Below are 22037 nucleotides of genomic sequence, written 5' to 3' on the forward strand. Positions count from 1 at the left end.
CCAGACTTATTTTTGGGGAAAAAAAAAAAAGACACCAAAAAACCCAGTAGAAAAACCATCCAAGTGTGCTTCCCTGAGTACAGTGTTGTGTTGGCTCTCTTACCATCAGAGAGGGATTCATAATCATAATCATATTCATCCTCTTCATCTTCTTCTTCCTCATTATTAGCAGGTGGGGAGCTGGCATTGCTACCATTATAAGCCTGAGCTTGCATGGATGCTAGCTGATGAGCCTGTAAGATATCAATAATTAAAGACTGCAGATACCCAGCTACTAAACTTTCATTAATGGTTTTCAAAAGGACTACCCAATGCTTACATAGTCCTAAAAAGTGGCTTAACCTATTTTGATTATCTGGGGGGAAAAAAACCCCCAAAACTCTACATTCACTTAAAATACAACATCAATACTTAGGCAGATGTTAACATCTTTGCAGGAGGAATCCAGGAACTTTTAGAAAACTATCACAAGGAACTGGAATCCAGGTCCCCTAGGACTACTTTCCTCCTTCCCAGGAGAAACCTGGGTGCTTCAGAGAACCATCAATCCTGAATGATGAGGAAGTAAGTTAGCCCACCCATTTTGAAAAAGAAAATCTCTGCTAAAAAACTGCTCCCCGCTTCTTAAGATACTATCTAAAGGTCTTTGACATTGATAGAAATGTTAGAATTCCTATGGATGGGAAAAAAGAATAGTTGATTTAAATAAAATTCCTTGAACAATATAAAGTTTTTTCAACAAATAAAGTTTTATCAACATTTCAAAAAAGTTTTTATCTGAACCATCAGTCAGATTAACAAAATAGGCTTAGAAGCTTCTGGAAACTTGATGTGTTAGCACACAGGAAGGTCATATGCCTCTACATTTGAGTAGAATTACTGTGAGGGAATAATGCAGGATATAAGAATAAATATAAATCTGGGAGCCTAGCATAAGGAAATAGTCCAAAGTACAGACAAAGTTATTTGCGTGAATTAAAAACAGGAAACAGTCTAAAAGTTCAACAATAGAGGAACTAAAAGTGAAAGAGGAAAGTGAAAAAGTTGGCTTAAAGCTCAACATTCAGAAAATGAAGATCATGGCATCTGGCCCCATCACTTCATGGGAAATGGATGGGGAAACAGAGGAAACAGTGTCAGACTTTATTTTTTGGGCTCCAAAATCACTGTGGATGGTGACCGCAGCCATGAAATTAAAAGATGCTTACTCCTTGGAAGGAAAGTTATGACCAACCTAGATAGCATATTCAAAAGCAAAGACATTACATTGCCAACAAAGGCCCGTCTAGTCAAGGCTATGGTTTTCCTGTGGTCATGTGTGGATGTGAGAGTTGGGCTGTGAAGAAGGCTGAGCACCGAAGAATTGATGCTTTTGAACTGTGGTGTTGGAGAAGACTCTTGGGAGTCCCTTGGACTGCAAGGAGATCCAACCAGTCCATTCTAAAGGAGATCAGCCCTGGGATTTCTTTGGAAGGAATGATGCTAAAGCTGAAACTCCAGTACTTTGGCCACCTCATGCGAAGAGTTGACTCATTGGAAAAGACTCTGATGCTGGGAGGGATTGGGGGCAGGAGGAGAAGGGGACGACAGAGGATGAGATAGCTGGATGGCATCACTGACTCGATGGACGTGAGTCTGAGTGAACTCTGGGAGTTGGTGATGGACAGGGAGGCCTGGCGTGCTGTGATTCATGGGATCTCGAAGAGTTGGACACGACTGAGCGACTGAACTGAACTGACTGAATACCTTTATGTCTCTATATAATGATTATAATTATATAAAATGTCATGCATAAAAGGCTAGATTTTAAATGTTAATACAGCAGGCACAGATCCCTTGGGCAGTCTGGTGAGATAAGATCCCTTCTCAGAATATTTTAAATGCATAGAATAAAATATATAAGATTACAAAGGAAAAAAGGAATGTTGACTATAGTTATCAAATGTTAAAAAGACAAATCAGTGCTATAGGAATATATGCTTCTTTATTAACACAGTGAAAAATATATAATGGTAGGTCATGTAATGCTTGTGAAATAGTGATGAGCATAAATAATTCTTAGAGATAATGGCAGCAACTCTGATTTAACATGGAAAACCTGTGATTTCTATTGCTGACAAAGACATACTTTGTCAAGTTTATTCTAGTGTGTTTCTTATATTTATAATCAGAGGAAAGGCTAAATTTTAGCTACAGGTTAGTGAAAATTAAGATGTAATTTTTGTTTTTTTCAGGAATTCTCTGGAGGCCCAAGTGATTAGGACTCTGTGCTTCCACTGCAAGGAGCATGGGTTTGATCCCTGGTTGGGGAACTATTAATAAGATCCTGCAAGCTGCGTGGTGTGGCCAAAAAAGAAAAAAATGAATTTTTCACCTAACTTCATGGGCCTCCTGAATTCTATCCATAGATACTGTTAAGGTTGAGAATCCCTGTGATACAGGTTGTGTTTGGCTTCGGAATTAAGTGTATTTTACAATAATTCTTCCTTAAGCTTCCTGAAATGTGATTATATTGTATTTATAATAAAATATATACATAAGGAAGATAGGATTTAGGCTATGTCGATATACAGATAAATCTTGTACAATGCAGTCCACTCCAGATAACTGAACATGGCCTAAGCTCAAAATTTTTATGGAACACTTACAGCTGTTATATAAAAAAATGACAATTACAGTAACCACACAACACAATGGACGTTTAAAAACAACATCTTACAGAAACTAAAACACATTCCTACTACGGAGTTTCTCAGAGCCTTCATTAAATATGCTAAAGGGCATCACGGTTCTTCAAAGATCTCCAGTGCAGTATTTCCCACGCTTATTTAACTGGGAATCTTTTTTTTTTTCCAGAGTGTCTCATAGGGTTAGTGTTCTTTCAAACTTTGGGAAATATGCTCCAGGCACAAGTGAGCCACAGAAGCAAGTCTATCTGTCCTGAATAAGCAAATAGCCTCCAAACAGTAAACATGCAGGGTGGAGCCAAGTATCATGACTGGCAATGCCAAGAGCTGGGAAGCGCCCACCCCCCCACCCCCGCCCCGGGCAGAAAGTTGGGAGAACCAGGAAGGGAGAGCTGCCATTCAAAGTTTCGCCGCCAGGTATCAGAAAGCGGAGAGTCAAGGTCCCATCAACTTGCAGGTACTTCCCCCAGTGCAGGAAGTATGGGATGGGTGGGCCAATGACAGTCAAGAGCTGACTTCCTTATTTTTTGCAATATCCTACTCATTTTAGGACAGAAGAACAGGATCTCAGCCCTTGATAAAAGCAATTCAGTTATAGGTCAGAGAGTCAGAGGTAGGGATCAGGTGAAGACTGTGGCTCAGACGGGCCCAGGCAGGAGCCATGTCTCACTGGCTTGGTTCCTCCAGCCCCCAGCACAGCACCAGGCACTGAGAGTGAACTGTCTGAATCTAGCAGGTTGGAGTTCAGACCAAGGGTTCAGAAATCCAGCTGTGAGTCAGTCGATCCTTGCTGAGGGTGAGTTCTTTGAATAGAAAGGACTCAGATGCTCTAAGTTAGGAATGGTTCTGAGCACACTGGAGCTCTAGGCATGCATCACTTAGCCCCATGTGAACTCAGATCACCAGGTCTGGACCCACAGCCTGTCAGGCAACTGAAAGGCCTTGACAATATGACTGTCAACATGTTAGTCACTCAGTCATGCCCAGCTCTTTGCAACCCCATGGACTGTAGCTTGCCAGGCTCCTCTGTCCATGGAATTCTCCAGGCAAGAATACTGGAATGGGTAGCCATTCCCTTCTCCAGGGCATCTTCCCAACCCAGGGACTGAACTGGGTCTCCTGCATTGCAGGCAGGTTCTTTTCCATCTGAGCCACCAGAGAACTCCCTGGAAAATCACGGGGGTCTGGAACTGTGCTTAAAACAGTGATAATGGGATTACATTGTCCCATTTTTTCCAAAAGGAGGAAGAAGTAAGTTGTGGAAGTCAAATGGTAGGAAATGTCAAGGTGATATGTGACAAAGTCTCAGAATGGATTATTTGGTTGTGAGAACACAGAAAATAAAGAGGCGACTAGAAAGACGTAGAACAAGTTTACTAAGAACGAATCTCCCATACAGTAACCTGTTTAGACCTTTTGGGTAAGGTAACTCACTTTGTGGGAAATAACTGATTAGCAGCATTTCCCAACTTTCAGGATGGTAAAAATTATTTTTAAGTAAACAGACTACCAGGACTTCCTTATGGCAATTCTGATTTAGTTAGGCAGATTTGGGACCCAAGCCTCTGTGTCTTTGAAAGTGCCCCAGTGATGCTTTCTTTCTTTATTTGACTGCGTTGGGTCTTAGCTGCAGCACGCAGCGTCTTTACTTGTGGCATATGGGATCTAGTTCCCTTACCGGAGATCGAACTACTCAATCCTCCCGCACTGGGAGTGCAGAGTCTTAGCAACTAGACCACCAGGGAAGTCCCTGCCCCAGTGGTTCTTATCAGTGTATCCTGACTTCTGGACTGCCTTTGACAAGGTATTTCCTAAAGACCTGAATCAGAATCCTGCCTGTGCCACTTCGAGCTGGGAGGCTTGGAGAAAGTCCCATAGATGGCTAGACCTCAATTTCTATTCTATAAAGAAAGAGGTTGAACCAGATTCTGCAGAAATGTGGGTTTCAGAGAACAGAGAACCAGATAGGAGGGATAATCACCTAAACTCCAGGGAGGTCCTGCAAGAAGGGCCACAGGGCTCTCCACTGGGCCATCTGGCTCAAGGGCAATCTGGGTGAAGGCACAGTTTGGAAAACTGCTAATAAATACATTGGATGACTAATGTTAAAACCCACAGGGAACCTTATATGCTGTAATAACGTACTCAAACCAAGAAGAGCAAATTTAATAGTGATAAATGTGAGGCTCCTGCTATGCGGAAGGTTAACATTAATTGTAAACCTGGAAATATGGGGAGACTAGACATAAGTTTAGTCCTATGAAAACAACTGAACTGTTTGTTTTCCACAAACTCAACATGGGCCTGATAGGTGTTAAAGAATTTAAACAGCGAGAACAGTCTGAGGTTGTATTAACTGAAGTATAAAGTTCAGATTAAGAGATGTGATGCTTATACTGTTCATGAGTTGACAGACCCTGAGCATGGACTTAGTTCTGGAAATCATGTTTTAAGATGGACAAATTCAAGCATATCCACAAATGTAAGAATATCAAAATAGTCTTAATGGAAGAGTCATATCCTGTGAGGCACTGTTGACACAACAGGAACGTTTAGCTTGGAGAAGAGAAAAGCTGGTGAGAAGACACATGCTGGCTTTTAGGATGTGCAATTAGTCTGTGCAGCTGCAGAGGAAAGTTGTGCCAAAGAGTAGGAGGAACAGGAAGGAAGATTCGGGCTCCACATACAGAAGACTTTTGCAACAACACAATCTATTCATTAGTGGAATGGACACTGTATAAGTCACTGCAAATGTGCAAAGAACAGGAAAGGCAGCAGCTACAAGAACATCCAACTACGTCTTGAAGACCATAGAGCAGAGGGCAGCTGCATCTGCTTGGCACTGAGATGTGGGCAGTAGTTTCTGGATAAAGAAAGCAGAGTGGAGGAACAGTACTGCCAAAGAAAAAGTGCCTTTTATGTTGGGGAGTCAGTTTCTGCTGCAGAATTTGAGGAGGGCTGGGCATAGGCATACACATGCTAACATTTTAGTCAACGGCTTCAAAATAAAGCCCATCTGTATAGGTCTCAGGAGAAGGCAATGGCACTCAACTCCAGTACTCTTGCCTGGAAAATCCCATGGATGGAGGAGCCTGGTAGGCTGCAGTCCATGGGGTTGCTAGGAGTCAGACACGACTGAGCGACTTCACTTTCCCTTTTCACTTTCATGCACTGGAGAAGGAAATGGCAACCCACTCCAGTGTTCTTGCCTGGAGAATCCCAGGGACAGGGGAGCCTGGTGGGCTGCCGTCTCTGGGGTCGCACAGAGTCGAACACGACTGAAGCGACTTAGCAGCAGCAGCAGCAGTATAGGTCTCATGGCTTCTGGAACCCCAGTAAATGCAGCAGCTTTGGGGAGTGCAGATCTGGACAAAGGCAGACCTAGTAGAGGTCTCAAACTGGTGGCACTTAGCGCTGACTTCACCTCCAGACCAGACTTGTTTGGCTGATGCAATGTTTTAAGAATTTTTAATTAGGGTTGCTCATTCATGAAGCCATGTGCACTCCCTTGCCCTCCTCGCCACTTCCCAACTGTTATATATCCAGCTGGCTCTTATGTTTATGTTTCCTGGTTGGCCCCTGAAGGTGGCTGCTTTTGCAACTCTTGGCCCAGAGCTGTGCATGAGGGTCAAATTGGGCAATGTGTGCCTGCAAGGCACATGAAGACTTCTAGGAACACGCAGGTTTGGATCTTTAAAAGAAACCAATTTCAACATGTTTGGGTACTCTTTTATAAGAACTCTCCAGAAAGCAGAAATAGAAGGAACATACCTCAACATAATAAAAGCTATATATGACAAACCCACAGCAAACATTATCTTCAATGGTGAAAAATTGAAAGCATTTCCTCTAAAGTCAGGAACAAGACAAGGGTGCCCACTTTCACCATTACTATTCAACATAGTTTTGGAAGTTTTGGCCACAGCAATCAGAGCAGAAAAGGAAATAAAAGGAATCCAAATTGGAAAAGAAGAAGTAAAACTCTCACTATTTGCAGATGACATGATCCTCTACATAGAAAACCCTAAAGACTCCACCAGAAAATTACTAGAACTAATCAATGATTATAGTAAAGTTGCAGGATATAAAATCAACACACAGAAATCCCTTGCATTCCTATACACTAATAATGAGAAAACTGAAAGAGAAATTAAGGAAACAATTCCATTCACCATTGCAACGGAAAGAATAAAATACTTAGGAATATATCTACCTAAAAACAGGCCTGCCTGAGAACACGCTTGTGGTTGGCTAATTTTCCCTTCCCACTTACTCTTCATGATTGTTCTTCTCACTTTACAAAAAACAAGCAGAACTCCCACTGATCAAGCAACAATCTTGCAGTGATACAGGAGATGAGGTGAAAAACCATTCCAGGCAGTAAAAAGAACATTTGAGGATGCAGAGCTCCTGAGAGAGTCTTAAGAAATGAAAGAAGGGGGCGTCTTATTTCATCCAGGCAGTAAACACATTCAAGGTTTTATGTCTTGTCTATCATCTATCTGTATCTATCTATCTATCATCTATCTACCTATCTTTTCCTCTTCCCTTCCTTTCCTCTGTCTGTCTATCCATCTACCTTGGAATTAAAATTCAGAAGTGAGATGTGCATCAGAGGGATGATAATATAATGTTTATATGAATAAAAAAATAAAGCCAGACCTTTTTGGATCAAATGTAAGTCTAACTGGGCTGATTTATTTGACAAGTATGGTTTTTGTATGTTATATTTGTATATAATTTATGTTGTCTATTATATATTTATACAAAATAAATACTATTCTCCTCCTGTTGGGGGCTGCAGGAGGTTTATGCAGCAACTCTTGGCTGTGGTAAGTTTCAAAAGTGGTGTTTCAGGGCCAAAAGTGCCCTCCTAAATAGGGCAAATAGTTTTGGCAGCTGTCATTTTGTGCAATGAGTACGTCCAACCTGGTATATGGACTCACCAGTCCTGGACCTGAAATTTTTCACAGATCCTTGGGCGGAGGGCCTGCTATGCAGGCAAGTTTGGGGTGCTCTGAGTATAGATGGCATGAGTGAGGCCGATACAGAAGTGCCTTGGGGTCCACATACCACAGTGATGCACTGTGCCAGCTTCCACAGGGCTAGGACCACAGAGCTGCTGCCACTGGGGGTCTACTACTGACCTCAGGGGTCACAACCCCATGTTCAAGAGCTCCACAGGGGCAGGGACTCTTTCTAAAGAGGACTCCAGTGACCACTGAGGGGTTGAGAATTGTGAAGCCCAGATCCAGAGATAAAGGTCATACATTATTCTGCCCAAAATAAATTAAACAATGAGGTGCATTCTATATCAATTTTTCAAAATAAAATTTTATGTGAGTGGGAAGAGAGTATTTATCAGTCTATTAAAACAAAAGCCAAAACTCAAATATATCATTCAAGGAAAGGGAATCTCCAAAAACCGGTTACCTGGCTGAAAGTTTAGAATGACATCAATTTCTTTGTTCTGGGCACGCAGCATCCCTGTAATCTCTTTAACAAGAGCGTACCTTTTGCTTTAAGATATCCACCGGTGTCTGATGGGCTTTTAATTTCTTATTTTTGAGAAGCACTTTCCTTCTGAGTTGGTCAGGTGAGGGGAGCATAGGATCATCTGAGAAATCACTCTCAAATAAGAATTTAGCCACCAGTTTTTCTCCAAACACAGTCTGAAACAATAAAGGAAAGCACATCATCAGTGACTTTTGTCTATACTTGAGTCACTTGGCTAGATATTTCAGCCCGGTGGGATTCTTCTAAAAATCCCAGGAAGAGGAGCTAGGAAAGAAGTTGTATCCGTGTGTCCCCACCCTCTGCATAGCTTCTTAGCAGAAAGAAGGGAGGTAGTTAGAAACCACGAAGAGGGCTTGAGGCCACTCTCCAGAGGGCAGCTCTAACTGTTTAGGAAGATACTCTGGGGTCTGATGTACAAAAGAAGAAAAAGAGATTCAGTCAGAGGACGTGGTCTGTAGAATATGGACTGTTCCAGAAGTGGGCACAGGAGATAAACCTTGAAGAAGGTGCGAAGTTGGGACAAAATGAAAAATAACAGGGAGAAATTGTCACCATTTGGTATAAAGAGCCGCAGACGCCATTCTCACAAAGGTTTCCTGAGCACTGGTCTCCAAAGGGACATTTGTGTCCCCCAAGGAGGTGGGTGTGGGGGAAGGCACAGGATGACCCCCTGGGGTGAGGGTAGAAAATATGGCAGTTTCTATTTCTAGTTGTCTTTTTTTTCTTTTTTAATGAAAACAGAACAAAAATGGAAGATTGTTAGTGCTTAATGTACAGACTGAAAATGGGGCCTTCAGTCCATGTCAGGGGCTGTTTATAAAGGTGCCTGCAGGACTGGTGAGGGCTCTCCACTGACGCAGAGGGACCAAAGGTATGTCCCTCACATCTTCGTTTGGTACCAGTCCTCACATCTTCGTTTGGTACCAGCTTATTGAGATGATCACAGTTTGGGTGCCATGGTGACCACTGTGGTTAATTTCGCAAAAAGATTTTTCTTTAAAATATTTTGTAACTAGATGAAAAGTGATTATGAAAATCCTTTACAACATACAGAAGCTCACACTTTATATGAGGAAAATGCACTTAGTCAAAGAAAGTGAAGTCGCTCAGTCGGGTCTGACTCTTTGTGACCCCATGGACTGTAGCCGGCCAGGCTCCGTCCATGGAATTTTCCAGGCAAGGATACTGGAGTGGGTTGTCATTTCCTTCTCCAGGGGATACTCCTGACCCAGGGATCAAACCTGGGTCTCCAGGCAGACTCTTTACTGTCTGAGCCACCAGTGAAGCCCACTTAGTCAAAGGAGTATTCTAAGTTACGCAATTTTCTTTAAAAAAAAGTATCCTAAAATTTCTGACTTTTTCTGTGCTGCACTTTGTTACCAAATGATGACGATTATAAAATCACTATTAGTCTGTTCCTATATGGTAAGTGTAACATTTTAACACTGATTGAGAAAGCAGTTGCTTTTTAGATAAAATTTGTGTTCTGGAAAGAGTAAAGACAGCTGTCTAAAGATATTTCTATTGTGATGTGATTTTGTTGTAGGAAACAATGTATTTTAACATAAACACTCATGTATGCACAGTCAGAAAACTTGGAAACAGACTTTCTAATGGTTACAAAATCTTCTAAAGGAAGGATTTTAGTGGAGTTTGAACTCATCTGTTAAAAATATAAAAGTGAAAGTGTTAGTTGCTCAGTTGTGTCTGACTTTTTGCAACCCCATGGACTGTAGCCTGCCAGGCTCCTCTGTCCATGGACTTCTCCAGGAAAGAATACTGGAGTGGGTCACAATTCCCTTCTCCAGGGGATCTTCCTGACCCAGGGATTGAACTCTCATCTCCTGCATTGCAGGCAGATTCTTTACTATCTGAGCCACCAGGGAAGCCCCAAAATGTAAAAGTATATAAAGGCAAGACCTTTACATACAAACTCTCTAGCCAAATTCCAACAAGAACCTTTGCCTCATTAATGGAATTGAGAAATGAGTACCATGATTTAACAAGTGCAGTTAATGATAACCCTTTTCCATCTGTGTACAGGTATCTTTGTAAGGCATCTTCATCAGCTACTATGCTGGGAGGGATCGGGGGCAAGAGGAGAAGGGGACGACAGAGGATGAGATGGCTGGATGGCATCACTGACTTGATGGACCTGAGTCTCAGTGAACTCTGGGAGTTGGTGATGGACAGGGAGGCCTGGCATGCTGCGATTCATGGGGTCGCAAAGAGTCGGACATGACTGAGCGACTGATCTGCTCTGATCTGATAGCTATTAAAGACAAATACTGAAATAATAAACTAAGCTTAAAACCAGACATGCAAGTCAGCAATCACAAAAGTTCAAAAATAATGAGGTGTATTCAATCACATTGTTCCCACTAAAAATTTAGATAATAAATAAATAGTCCTAATTTTTTTATGATAGCAAAAGGTTTTTGTATCATAAATAAATAATAGCATTAAAATGCTATTCTTTACTTTCATCCTTTCTGTTACCCTCTTTTATATTTTATTTTTGCATGTTTTAATTAATATATATGAAATATATTAATAAGTAAAGTGAAGTGAAGTCGCTTAGTTGTATCCTACTCTTTGCAACCCCATGGACTGTAGCCTACCAGGCTCCTCTGTCCATAGGATTTTCCAGGCAATAGTACTGGAGTGGATTGCCATTTCCTTCTCCAGGGGATCTTTCCAACCCAGGGATTGAACCCGGGTCTCCCACATTGTAGACAGATGTTTTACCGTCTGAGCCACCAGGGAAGTCCCTGTTATGTTATGTTAATAAGTAGGATATGTATATAATTTATGAATAAGTCAATATACACAATAGGAATACATGGTGTGTTTTACTGATAGAAGTATGCAATCAAAAAAGTTTAGAGGGCTTCTCTGATGGCTCAGTGGTAAAGAATCCACCCGCAATGTAGCTGTGAGTTTGCTTCCTGGGTTTGGAAGACCCCACATGCCTCAGAGAAACTAAGCCCATGTGCCACAGTTACTGAGTCACACTCTAGAGCCCAGGAGCCAAAACTATTGAGCCCACAGGCCTAACCTACTGATGCCCTTGTGCCCTAGAGCCTGTGTTCTGCAAAAAGCAAAGCCACCACAATGAGAAGCCCATGCACTGCAACTGGAGAATAGACCCCACTTGCTGTGACTGGAGAAAACCTGGCACACAAAATAAATAAATAACATTATTTTTAAAAAAAGTTTAGAGACCATCATTCTAAATGCTGCCAAAGAAAAGGCAATATGAAAGGCTAATTAGTTTTGTTGGCATTAGTTTTGTATTTGGGAACATTTTCTTCTCTCCATGCCCCTCCCTACCACTGAGAGCCATACTCCCATAAATCCCTCTACCAGTGGAGGAAGGGGGAAGTATACTGGAGTATCTGCCTTTAAATCTGTTTGTCTTATAGTTTCTTTGCATAAGGAACAGCTGGGTGCTAACAGCAATTGTTGTGGCCAGTCTAACCTCTTTGCCAACATGGATCTCTGTATCTGAAGTCGGGACACAAGAAGATTTGACTTCTTTGCCCTTAAATATTTTCAGCTTTTCTATATATAACTGACAGATGACATCCTGGCACCCCTGATTTGTGATTCCAAAAGTGTTGGAGAGTTGGTCTTCTTTTACCTCTGAAGGCTTTCTAGTAATTGCCAGAAGACCACAGAAGAATGCTTCAATCACTAGCTGAAAAGATGAACCACTCAAGAGAGAGCCCCAAGCTCACAGGGGCATCCCCATTTCTCAGGTCTCAGGGATCTAACTATACATGTTTTACAGCTGAGGCCCAGCTGTGGTGTGGTCCACGGTGGCCCCAAATTAAGCTCAACAATAGTCAAACAAGACAAAGACCAAGCCACCATCCTGTCACTTAGCTAATACCTTACCTTGAAAATTTCTGCCATTTTTCGTTGCTGAGGCAATGAGCAGTGGTTCTCAATCGATATGATGATGGGTAGGTCAGAGTTGATGAAGGCACTGCGATCGATGGCTTCAACCACTTCCTGTGAGGGCCGAAAAGTCTCATCAGAGCTCAGATATCTGCCCAGGGTGTCAGGAAGCAAGATACTAATAGCCACAGAAAGCATCTAACTTGGTGTATGCAGAAGACTCTGGCCAAAGTGGTTTCTATCTTTTTAAATATATTTTCAAGTTAATCAATACAATAGGTTATTTTCTATAAAGACATTAAACTATTCATATTAAGTATTGTTCACATACTATGAGGAACAGTTGTCAGTATTGTCAATTTAACAAATCAATATATATATACGAGTATATTATAGGTAAGATACATTGTTTTAGTTACAGTATCAAAAATAATGATGCATAAGATATTTTCCTGCTTTCAAGGAGTTTACAATCAAATCTACTTGGGGCAATAAGACATATATCACCTGTATTTATGTATGTACATAAACAGTTATCAATCCCTCTTTTCCTCAGCACAAGGCACAAAACGTTTAAAGAAGGCTGAATAGGAAAATGAGTTGAAGAGAAAATATATTTTAGCCATTATCTTCATATGTAAGACAGAAATAGTAATATTCCTTCTCAGTCCAGTTAGAGTTCAGAAAAAACAAAATGATGCCACAGCCAAAGACCCTCTGATTGAGGTTTACAATTGAACAATGAACAAATAAACTGCCTAGAAACTGACATCATAATACAGTGAGACCAGTCTTCCTGGGCGACCAATCTCCCGAGGTGGAATCATTTCTCATTACTTTAGAATGTTATTTCATCCTCCCCAGACACATGATGTTGGCCTTTGTCAGCAGAACACCAGGAAAAATGATCTTTAATTCTTACAGCAAGGAACAACTCCTGCCTTTTATATATCATTTTATGATACAAAAATTGCAATAACATTATTACATGATAACTAATTTAAGGTAATGGTTACTAAACTTTGGTTGAATGGGAATCTAAGGAGAGTTTTAGATCAACTCCCAGAAAAATGAGCATGTGCAGACCCCCACAATTTGGAGAAGTCTTAAGCCCCAGGATAAGAACCCCCAACCTAAGGTATAATTTGGAAGAGTCACTTATTTAAATGACGAATGAAGATAATGACTCTCTGTGATCTGATCTAAAGAAAGTTATGAAGCATTACCTTGAAGGGGATCTTGGTTGTCAGGGTGTGTCCATGATAAATGATGGGCATTCCATCATCTCCGTCCCAGCAGTCCAACTCTACACTCCTACAGCCTTGCAGGAGGACCTGTGGGATCAATGAGTGAATCCACCCCAGATGAGCAAATGGAGATAAAGCCTCAAATTAAACCCAGCACAGGCTTCCACATATCAGTGTTCACGCTCCAGGCTAAAACAGAAGGGCCTAAGATTGAAAAGAAACATTGCATGTTGGCCAAAGGCCACAATTTATCACAGGTGGGGAAGGGATAGGACAGATTAAGGTGGAAAGAGTGCTGACCAGAGCTGAATACTAGTGGAAGGTAAAATTTGATAGCAATAACATTTGATCATTTTCCCATCAACTTTGGTCCAAGGGACCTACATATGGTATATCCTGAAACAAAAAAGCCAGGCTAGAGCTCTATCTGGGCAGACGTCAGAGGAGGTGACACAGGTGCTGATGAGGAAATGAGGACACTGATTCTTTAATGAACTGAAATATTTATATGAATCTAATCAGGATAAAACTTCCTCTGCGTGTGGTGCTAAGTTGCTTCAGTCGTGTCTGACTCTTTGTGACCCTGTGGACTGTTGCCTGCCAGGTTCCTCTGTCTACGGGATTCTCCAGGCAAGAATGCTGGAGTGTTGCCAAGCCCTCCTCCAGGGGATGATCTTCCTGACCCAGGGACTGTACCCGAGTCTCACGTCTCCTGTATTGGCAGACAGGTTCCTTACCACTATGCCACCTGGGAATCCCAAAGCTCCTCTACTTAGGCCCCAAACTCATACCTTTGCTGTGAACATGTAGCATGTAAGAAGGGTAGAAGCAAGGAGTTATCAGGAATTTGTTTGCTGTCTAATCCTAGAACAGCATCCACAGCAGAGATGGCAAATAAATCCATAAGCTCCCCTTTTCCATACCCATAGCAGTCATCAGTAATCAATCATAACACACTTGCCCCCAAAGCTCTGATGCATTATCTCATGACCACCTCAGCAAAGAACTCCAGGAAACATGACCAATGAATTAGATGAGATGATACCTATTTGCTTTCCTGGATCTAAAGCTGGAAGCAGAGGTCCTGACCCATGTGTTTGGGTGGCATCTCTGTAATGTTAGCTTGGATCAACTTCTTCCATAGACTCTATGTGTGGAACATCTTAAAGATGGTGATATTCAAAAGGGTCAACCAAGCTAAGAGGCATATGTATCTGTGAATGAGCCAACTCTCTGATTTAAGAATCCACATACCTATTTCCATGTAACAGCAATCCAGTAACTGAGGGCTAGTGGCCACTACAGTTGCTGCTGCTGCTGCTAAGTCGCTTCAGTCGTGTCCGACTCTGTGTGACCCCATAGACGGCAGCCCACCAGGCTCCCCCGTCCCTGGGATTCTCCAGGCAAGAACACTGGAGTGGGTTGCCATTTCCTTCTCCAATGCATGAAAGTGAAAAGTGAAAGTGAAGTTGCTCAGTCGTGTCTGACCCTCAGCGACCCCATGGATTGCAGCCTTCCAGGCTCCTCCGTCCATGGCATTCTCCAGGCAAGAGTACTGGAGTGGGATGCCACTGCCTTCTCCGACTACAGTTGCTACAACATAACTTAGATAGTTGAATCCCCCTTAATGCTTTTATATGAGACACTTGCTAGATTCTTCCCATTGCCCACCATTGACAACCCAGTTTTCCTAGGCGACCTCTCATCCCACAGGCAACTGATTCTGTGGTAAAGAATCCCAAAGCCCCCAGCATTTGTCAGCATTAGAGTATCTAGGGGTGTGCTGCTTTGGGCCGAAACTGTTGTGTAACATGGCAGCTGGGACGTGAGGCTCTCTGTAGTGAGCCACACTGGGAAGAGCGTTCACCGACCAGGAGCAGACCAGATGGGTTTTCAGCATGAAAAGGTTAAAGGTCTGCATTAAAGTTTCCACATACCACTAGAAGAGGAGAACCAGGGCTGGAAATTCCAGGTGAGAACAGGGCTTTCTCTCACTTCTCAATGACCCCATAAGTAACGAATGTTAGGAGGTAATTGGAGGAGTTGAGGGACAGCAGAGTGGTAAGAAATGAAATAAAAGGGAGCCTACATTTAAGGTTTAATCACATCTGTGAATCTATTTTAGGAGTTTCTGTGCTTTATTCAAAGGCTTGGGGTGTAATGTTAAGGAGTTTAAAAAGAAAATGTCCCTGAAAAAGTCCCTGAAAAAAAAAATTTAAAAAGAAAACCTCCCTGATGTCAAATAGGTAAGTATAGTAGGAATTAAAGCTAGGACACCAGTCCCTGTTTATTTTCCTGGAATACACACACACACACACACACACACACACACACACACACACACACACACATTTCATTTCTTTCCCTTATATCAATAGATTTGAAACTTCTTTTAACCTTGGAATTCTCAGTGCTAACAGAGGGCCAATATAGAAAGCACATACAAGAGCAAATCTTCAGCTGCAGTGGGAGCAGGGCATGGGACCCTCTAATGCTGACCTTCTGTGTCAGCAGCTGAGGTCCCTTGACAGACACTTATTTTGAAAATCGTGACTCTAAGAACACATCTTCATTTCATAATAAAATCACCTTAAATTTTAGAGTTTAAAAGACATACTCCATACCCGATAAGCTTTGGGACAGAAGTTTAACCCATGCTTTGAGAAATATCTAGACGAATCTGAAGAATAAAGGAAGCACAAGTGTGCTGCGTTTATGTATAAAATACAGTTAAAATTTTTACACTTGGACCCCTTCCCCCAACACACAGACATGGACACACACACACACACACACACAGGACCTAGCTAGATCCTCCCACACTTAACTCATCTTGTGAGAGTTCAGAAAACAGGCAGCATAGACAAAGGTGTTGCAGAAAATACAACAGAAGCACCAGTCATACAGATAATTGACAGCTGGATGTTTAGGTGAAAAGGATGTGCTTTTTCTAGTCCAGAGACCCTTCTGAGTTTTTGAGGACATTCCCATCAATTTAAGTGTGTAAGGATAGTGCCTACACTTTGTAGATTTTGTGTGTGTGTGTGTAAGTTGGTTGTCATAATGATGAATTAATTTTCTAACAAATTGCAAAACAAAACAAACAATATTCTGGGAATAACTTCATAGACAGTTGCATTTTCTACTATGCTTTCCCACTACAATATATTGATTTATTTAGCATCTAGGCAAGCGATTAGATAGTTTTCTCATGGGAAAATCTAATTTTAGTAGGGGTAGGTCAGACTAACCAAGATCTAAAAGCTATGAGTCTCAAACTACTACTTATTTATTTATTTATTTTTGCCTAGAATAAAGGTTAAGTATAGATGGGGGGAGGGGAACGGAAAGAAAAAGAGGACAGAAAACAGCCGTATATATCACCAGTTTCCCACACATCATGTTTCCTCACATTTCACAATTAACAGCATATAAACTCATCAAAGGAGGCTGGGGTCAACTTTCTGTGACAGGGGGTTACGTAAATAAGGTTAATGAAAACCACATTCCCAGTGAAATTCTCGGTACCTGGCTGTAGAGTTCTACTGAGGATTCTCCTTTGAGCTGATGGCCTGTGAGGTAGGTATTGTGTGAAGATTCAATGTAATAGTAGGAGAGGGGCAGCTGCATTTCTTTAACGTTCTCCTGTGACTCATCATTTTTCGAGGCAAAATTATCTTTATCCATTAGAAACCTAGGGGAAACAATTTTGTCAGACATGTATAGGAGAACTATATACTCTCTTTTCTGAAGTATAGTTGACTTAAAATATATTAGTTTCAGGTATGCATGCTAAGTTGCTTCAGTCGTGTCCAATTCTGTGCGACCCCATGGACTGTAGCCTGCCAGGCTTGTCTGTCCATGGGATTCTCCAGGCAAGAATACTAGAGTGGGTCCTCCTCCAGGGGATCTTCCCAACCCAGGGATTGAAGCCATGTCTCTTACATCTCCTGCATTGGTAGGCAGATTCCATACCACTAGCACCATCTGGGGAGCCCAGTTTCAGGTATACAACATAGCGATTCAGTATTTTTATAGCTTGTACTCCATAAAGCTATTATAAAACATTGGCTATATTTCCTGTGCTGTACATTAATCCTTGTATTTATCATATGTATCTTTTAGTCCCCTTCCCCTATCTTTTAAAAAGAATTATTTTATGTTTTGGCTGTACCACATGGCAGAACTAAGATTCCCCCAGCAGGGATTGAACCTCTGCCCCCTGAATTGGCAATGTGGTCTCAACCCCTGGACCACTGGGGAAGGCCCCCTTCCCTTATCTTGTCCTTCTCCCAAGCCCTCTCTCCACTAGTAACAGCTAGTTTGTTCTCTGTATCTGAGTCTACTTGAAAAATATACGTGCTTAAATGATGGGCAAAAATATTTTAAAAGTTACCTTGCAAATCCTTCAAATGACATTAGGCCTTGATGACACATACTAACGCTAGGCTCGAACTTCTGCAAGGGATACAAAAGGAGTGTTATTTAGGTAAAGGAAACTAAAGGGGAAAAAACCACCACATCATTTTTTAAAACTGTTCTGTTTTCATCAGGAAATATCTAAACCAAATATTTGGACTAATTTAGTTATGGAGTGGTAAAATGTAGTTTTTCAGTCCAAAAGAAAACATTTATTATGTGTGAGTTTATTATAGGAAGCATATTTATTTAAGAGGGGAAAAAAAAGAGAAGGAGAAAAGAATAAAGCTGATTTATATGGAAACAAACAGTATCAGTTTATCCAGGTAAAGATGGGGATCAGAACAGCAGCTACTACAGAGTTGGTGGGAGGTGAAACGTGAAGATCCACTCAGGACAGTGTTCACGCTCCATCAGAACTTAGTGCATACTCAATGTGACCATAATCTTACATTTTTAGCATCGCCAGTGATCAAGTCCAGTCACTGGCCAGCTAATCCACTGATTCCTAATCAATTGACAAGGGAGGCTAAAAGCCTAGATTAATTCTGTTGCATGTGGCGCAGCCACAGTGAACCATCTGGCCCCCTCTCTTCTCTCATCCCCTAGAGGAGGCCATGACCACTTCCTCTGGGTTACAGTGACAGCTTCCTTCCCAGTTTCTCTGGCCTTCATTCCTTCCCTAGCACAGTTTATACTCCAGTGGGGCCAGAGTGACCTCTTAGAAACTTAAATCATCTTCTTCCCCTGCTCAAAAATTCCAATAGCATCCCATCTCACATGGACTCCTTACCATGGCCTAAGATGCCTGGATGGTTTGGCCCCTGCCCACCTGTCTGAAATCAAGTCTGCTATGGTCCCTCTGGCTTTTGTTATTCCTCACAAACTCCAAGCTGGCTTCTGCTTGCTACTCTCTGTCTGGAAAGCTGTCTCCTTAGACCCTCACAAAGCTTAATCATTCAGGGCTCAGCCCAAGTGTCACCTCCCTCAAGGGGCCTTGGCTTACTCCTCTCAGCCCTCCATTCCCTTACTCTGCTCAGTCTTTTATCAGAGCCCATTATTACCTGAAATCACATGATATATTTATTCATTTATAGTTTGTCTCACCCACTAGAATGTAAACTGCTATGAAGGTTGGAACTTGATCCTCTTAACTACTGTATTTCCAGGCCCAGAGTAGAAGCTGATAAACATTTGTTAGACAATCAAAATAGCTGATGACCTAACTACCAATCCCATTGCATGTGCTGGAACAACAAAAAACAATCATGTACTGATTCTTTACAGTAGCCACTGGGTAAGAGAAGACTTGGTGTTTAGTCACTAAGTTTTATCTGACTATTGCAGTGCCACGGAGTGTAGCCCGCCAGGCTCTTCTATCTGTGGGATTTCCCAGGCAAGAAAACTGGAGTGGGTTACCATTTCCTTCTCCAGAGAATCTTCCCAAATCAGGGATCAAAGATGAGTCTCCTGCACTGGCAGGCGGATTCTTTACCTCTGAGCCACCAGGGAAGCACCAATGGACAGAGGAGCCTGGTGGGCTATGTAGTCCATGGGATCGAAAAAGAGTCGGACATGACTTAGCAACTAAACAACAGCAAAAGAAAAAGGTTTAGGACCTATGTTAACTGTATGTTAAATAAGAACACTTACATATTTGGTATTTAAAAAAAAAAATAACCTTCTATTTCTCCCCCAGACTTCAAAGGCATTGGAAAGAAGTATAAAAAGAGTAAATGTTCAGCAGAAAATAATTAGAATAGTTAGAAGCCTTACACATGTGCTTGCACGCAAAAAAGATACAAACCTGGATAATGCTGAGGATTTCGTCATAAGTATAGTGTTCTCCTTGGCAATTCACTAGGAAGTCATTGAGCTGGAGGATACCAACTCCAAACACACCCAGAGATGTGCTCTCCACCCCAGTGCCATTTGTCACAATACTGGCAGCAGCAATGGCATCAGATATCTGCCTCTGGTTGTCAGACAGCTGCTGTTTACTCTTGATGAATAATCCCAAATCTGAGACATTTCTGGTCAACAAATCTGAAACAGAACCACCGAACAGAACATGCACAGGCTAGCCAGCATCTTTCATAAAGCCCGTTTTGGAGATAATGGTGTTGTGGAACTATTAAGCTGTAGTAACTCTTCACTAATCTGTCTAAACAAGCCATCAAGCTCAGTGCTTCTTCCTGGCTTCACATAGTTGAAGGAATAAAAAAATGAATTAGTGAATAAATAAAAGAAATGAAGAGAGCTAGGTCAGTGATCCTAAAAGCCCATAAACTTCAGTATCAGATGCAAACATGTAAATTTGGTCGGGGACTTTAGGCTGAATTCAGACTTTGGTTTTTGAGAATAACCACTTCTATGACTGAGCATGCATGGAAGACGTACCCTTAAGATTACAGTTTTTCTGTACTTCAAAAGTGTAACTGTAAACTGTGCAGGTGCATGTGTGAACATATGTTTTCAGCTCAGTTGGGTAAATACCAAGGAGTACAGTTGCTGGATTATACGGTAAGAGTACATTCTAGTTTGTAAGAAACAGCCAAATTCTCTTCTGAGCTGGCTGTACTGTTTTACCCTCCCATCAGCAATGCCCTAGTTGCTCCACATTTGCACCCACTTTGGTATGGGCGGTCATTTTCACTCTAACCACCATGGAGAACAGTGAGTCAGTTTCTTGCAGAGCTAAATATAGGCTCACCATAGGATCCAGCAACTCCAGTCCTAGGTGTTTACCCAAGTGAGTTGAAAACTTATGTCCACAAAAACACCCACATACCAAATATTTACAGCAGCTTTCTACATAATTGCTAAAACTTAGAAGCAACCAAGATGTCTTTCAATAGATGAATGGCCAAGCATACACATAACAAAATATTACTCAGCAATATAAAGAAATGAGCTGTCAAACCACGAGAAGACATCAAGAAACCTTAAACACATATTGCCCAGTAAAAGGAGCTAGTCTGAAAAGGCCACATACATACTATATGATCCCAACTATATGACATTCTGGGAAAAACAAAGCTATGGAGACAGGAAAAAGATCAGTATTTGCCAGGGGTTCAGAGGAGAGTAGGAGAATGACAAGACGGAGCACAGCGGGTCTTTAGGACAGTGGAACTATTTATTCTGTATACTATTGTAATGGCAAATACATGTCATTATACTTCTGTGAAAACCCATAGAAAATACAGACAGTGAACATTAATGTAAATTATGGACTTCAAATATATCAATATTGGCTCAACAAATATACTGCTGCTGCTGCTAAGTCGCTTCAGTCGTGTCCGACTCTGTGTGACCCCATAGACGGCAGCCCACCAGGCTCCCATCCCTGAGATTCTCCAGGCAAGAACACTGGAGTGGGTTGCCATTTCCTTCTCCAATGCATGAAAGTGAAAAGTGAAAGGGAAGTCGCTCAGTCGTTTCTGACTCTTCGCGAACAAATATACTACACTAATGCAAAAAATTACTAAGGGGGGAACTGTATGTATGCAGGCAGAGCATACAGAAACTCTCTGTACTCTGCTCATTTTTCTGTAAACTTAACTGTCCTAAAAAAAACAGTCTATTATTTTTTTGAAAACTATAACTACTTGACAAATCTACAGTTATGTACATTTATAAGTAAGGCTGAAAAAGGTTAGTATTCTTAGCTTAAGGACAATATGTTTTTAAATAATTAAAAAAGAAAATGCAGGAAAGAGGACTATGTTCATTTTGTTTTTTGCTTTTTAGAAAGGTTTATGGTTTCCAGCAAGAACAGAAGAGAAAAATAATAGGCCTAAAATACATGGGTGGTGATGGTAAAGGTGGTGGCAGTGAATGGGATCAAGGAATAGAGATGCTGGTTTACGCGTTAGGAAAAATGTCCTGAATGTTCAGGCAGGAGTACTTTGCTGAGGTCAGGGAAGACCCTCCTGTCAAAGGGCAGACAGCTCCCAACGCTGGGTGGAGCACCCACCCCCCTGGAGGTAGGGAAGAAACTGGCAGTTCCCAACTGGGACATGCCACAAACTTCGTGGACATTTGGAAATAAGTGGGAAAGGGTTTTTAGTTGTCAGAATGACTGGAAGGCTCTACTGGTTAAATATATTCTAGACTCTATGGACAGACCCATACAATGATGAACTTCCTAGTCCAAAATGCTAACAATACCATCCCCATGACACTCCCATTAGAGAAATGATTCTCTAAGCATTTCACCATGCTCCTGGGAGTAGTGTGCCATGTGGGACAGGCTGAAGGT

At 41.7% G+C, this 22037-nt stretch overlaps 1 protein-coding gene across 4 annotated transcripts in view; it reads right to left on the reverse strand.

The window, feature by feature from the left end:
- The window catches only part of PLCE1 (phospholipase C epsilon 1), a 377706-nt gene that overhangs the window by 42448 nt on the left and 313221 nt on the right, over positions 1 to 22037 (reverse strand). For all 4 annotated transcript variants that reach the window (XM_027528501.1, XM_027528499.1, XM_027528500.1 and 1 more), the window contains 7 exons: positions 19581 to 19819; positions 17751 to 17812; positions 16883 to 17048; positions 13334 to 13441; positions 12105 to 12221; positions 8201 to 8359; positions 104 to 233 (listed from right to left, as the gene is read on the reverse strand). In XM_027528501.1, coding sequence (XP_027384302.1) covers positions 104 to 233; positions 8201 to 8359; positions 12105 to 12221; positions 13334 to 13441; positions 16883 to 17048; positions 17751 to 17812; positions 19581 to 19819 — 981 coding nt within the window. The remainder of the gene's footprint in view (positions 1 to 103; positions 234 to 8200; positions 8360 to 12104; positions 12222 to 13333; positions 13442 to 16882; positions 17049 to 17750; positions 17813 to 19580; positions 19820 to 22037) is intronic.

The sequence above is a fragment of the Bos indicus x Bos taurus genome, chromosome 26, assembly GCF_003369695.1.
Source record: "Bos indicus x Bos taurus breed Angus x Brahman F1 hybrid chromosome 26, Bos_hybrid_MaternalHap_v2.0, whole genome shotgun sequence".
In the NCBI taxonomy this organism is placed as follows: Eukaryota; Metazoa; Chordata; class Mammalia; order Artiodactyla; family Bovidae; genus Bos; species Bos indicus x Bos taurus.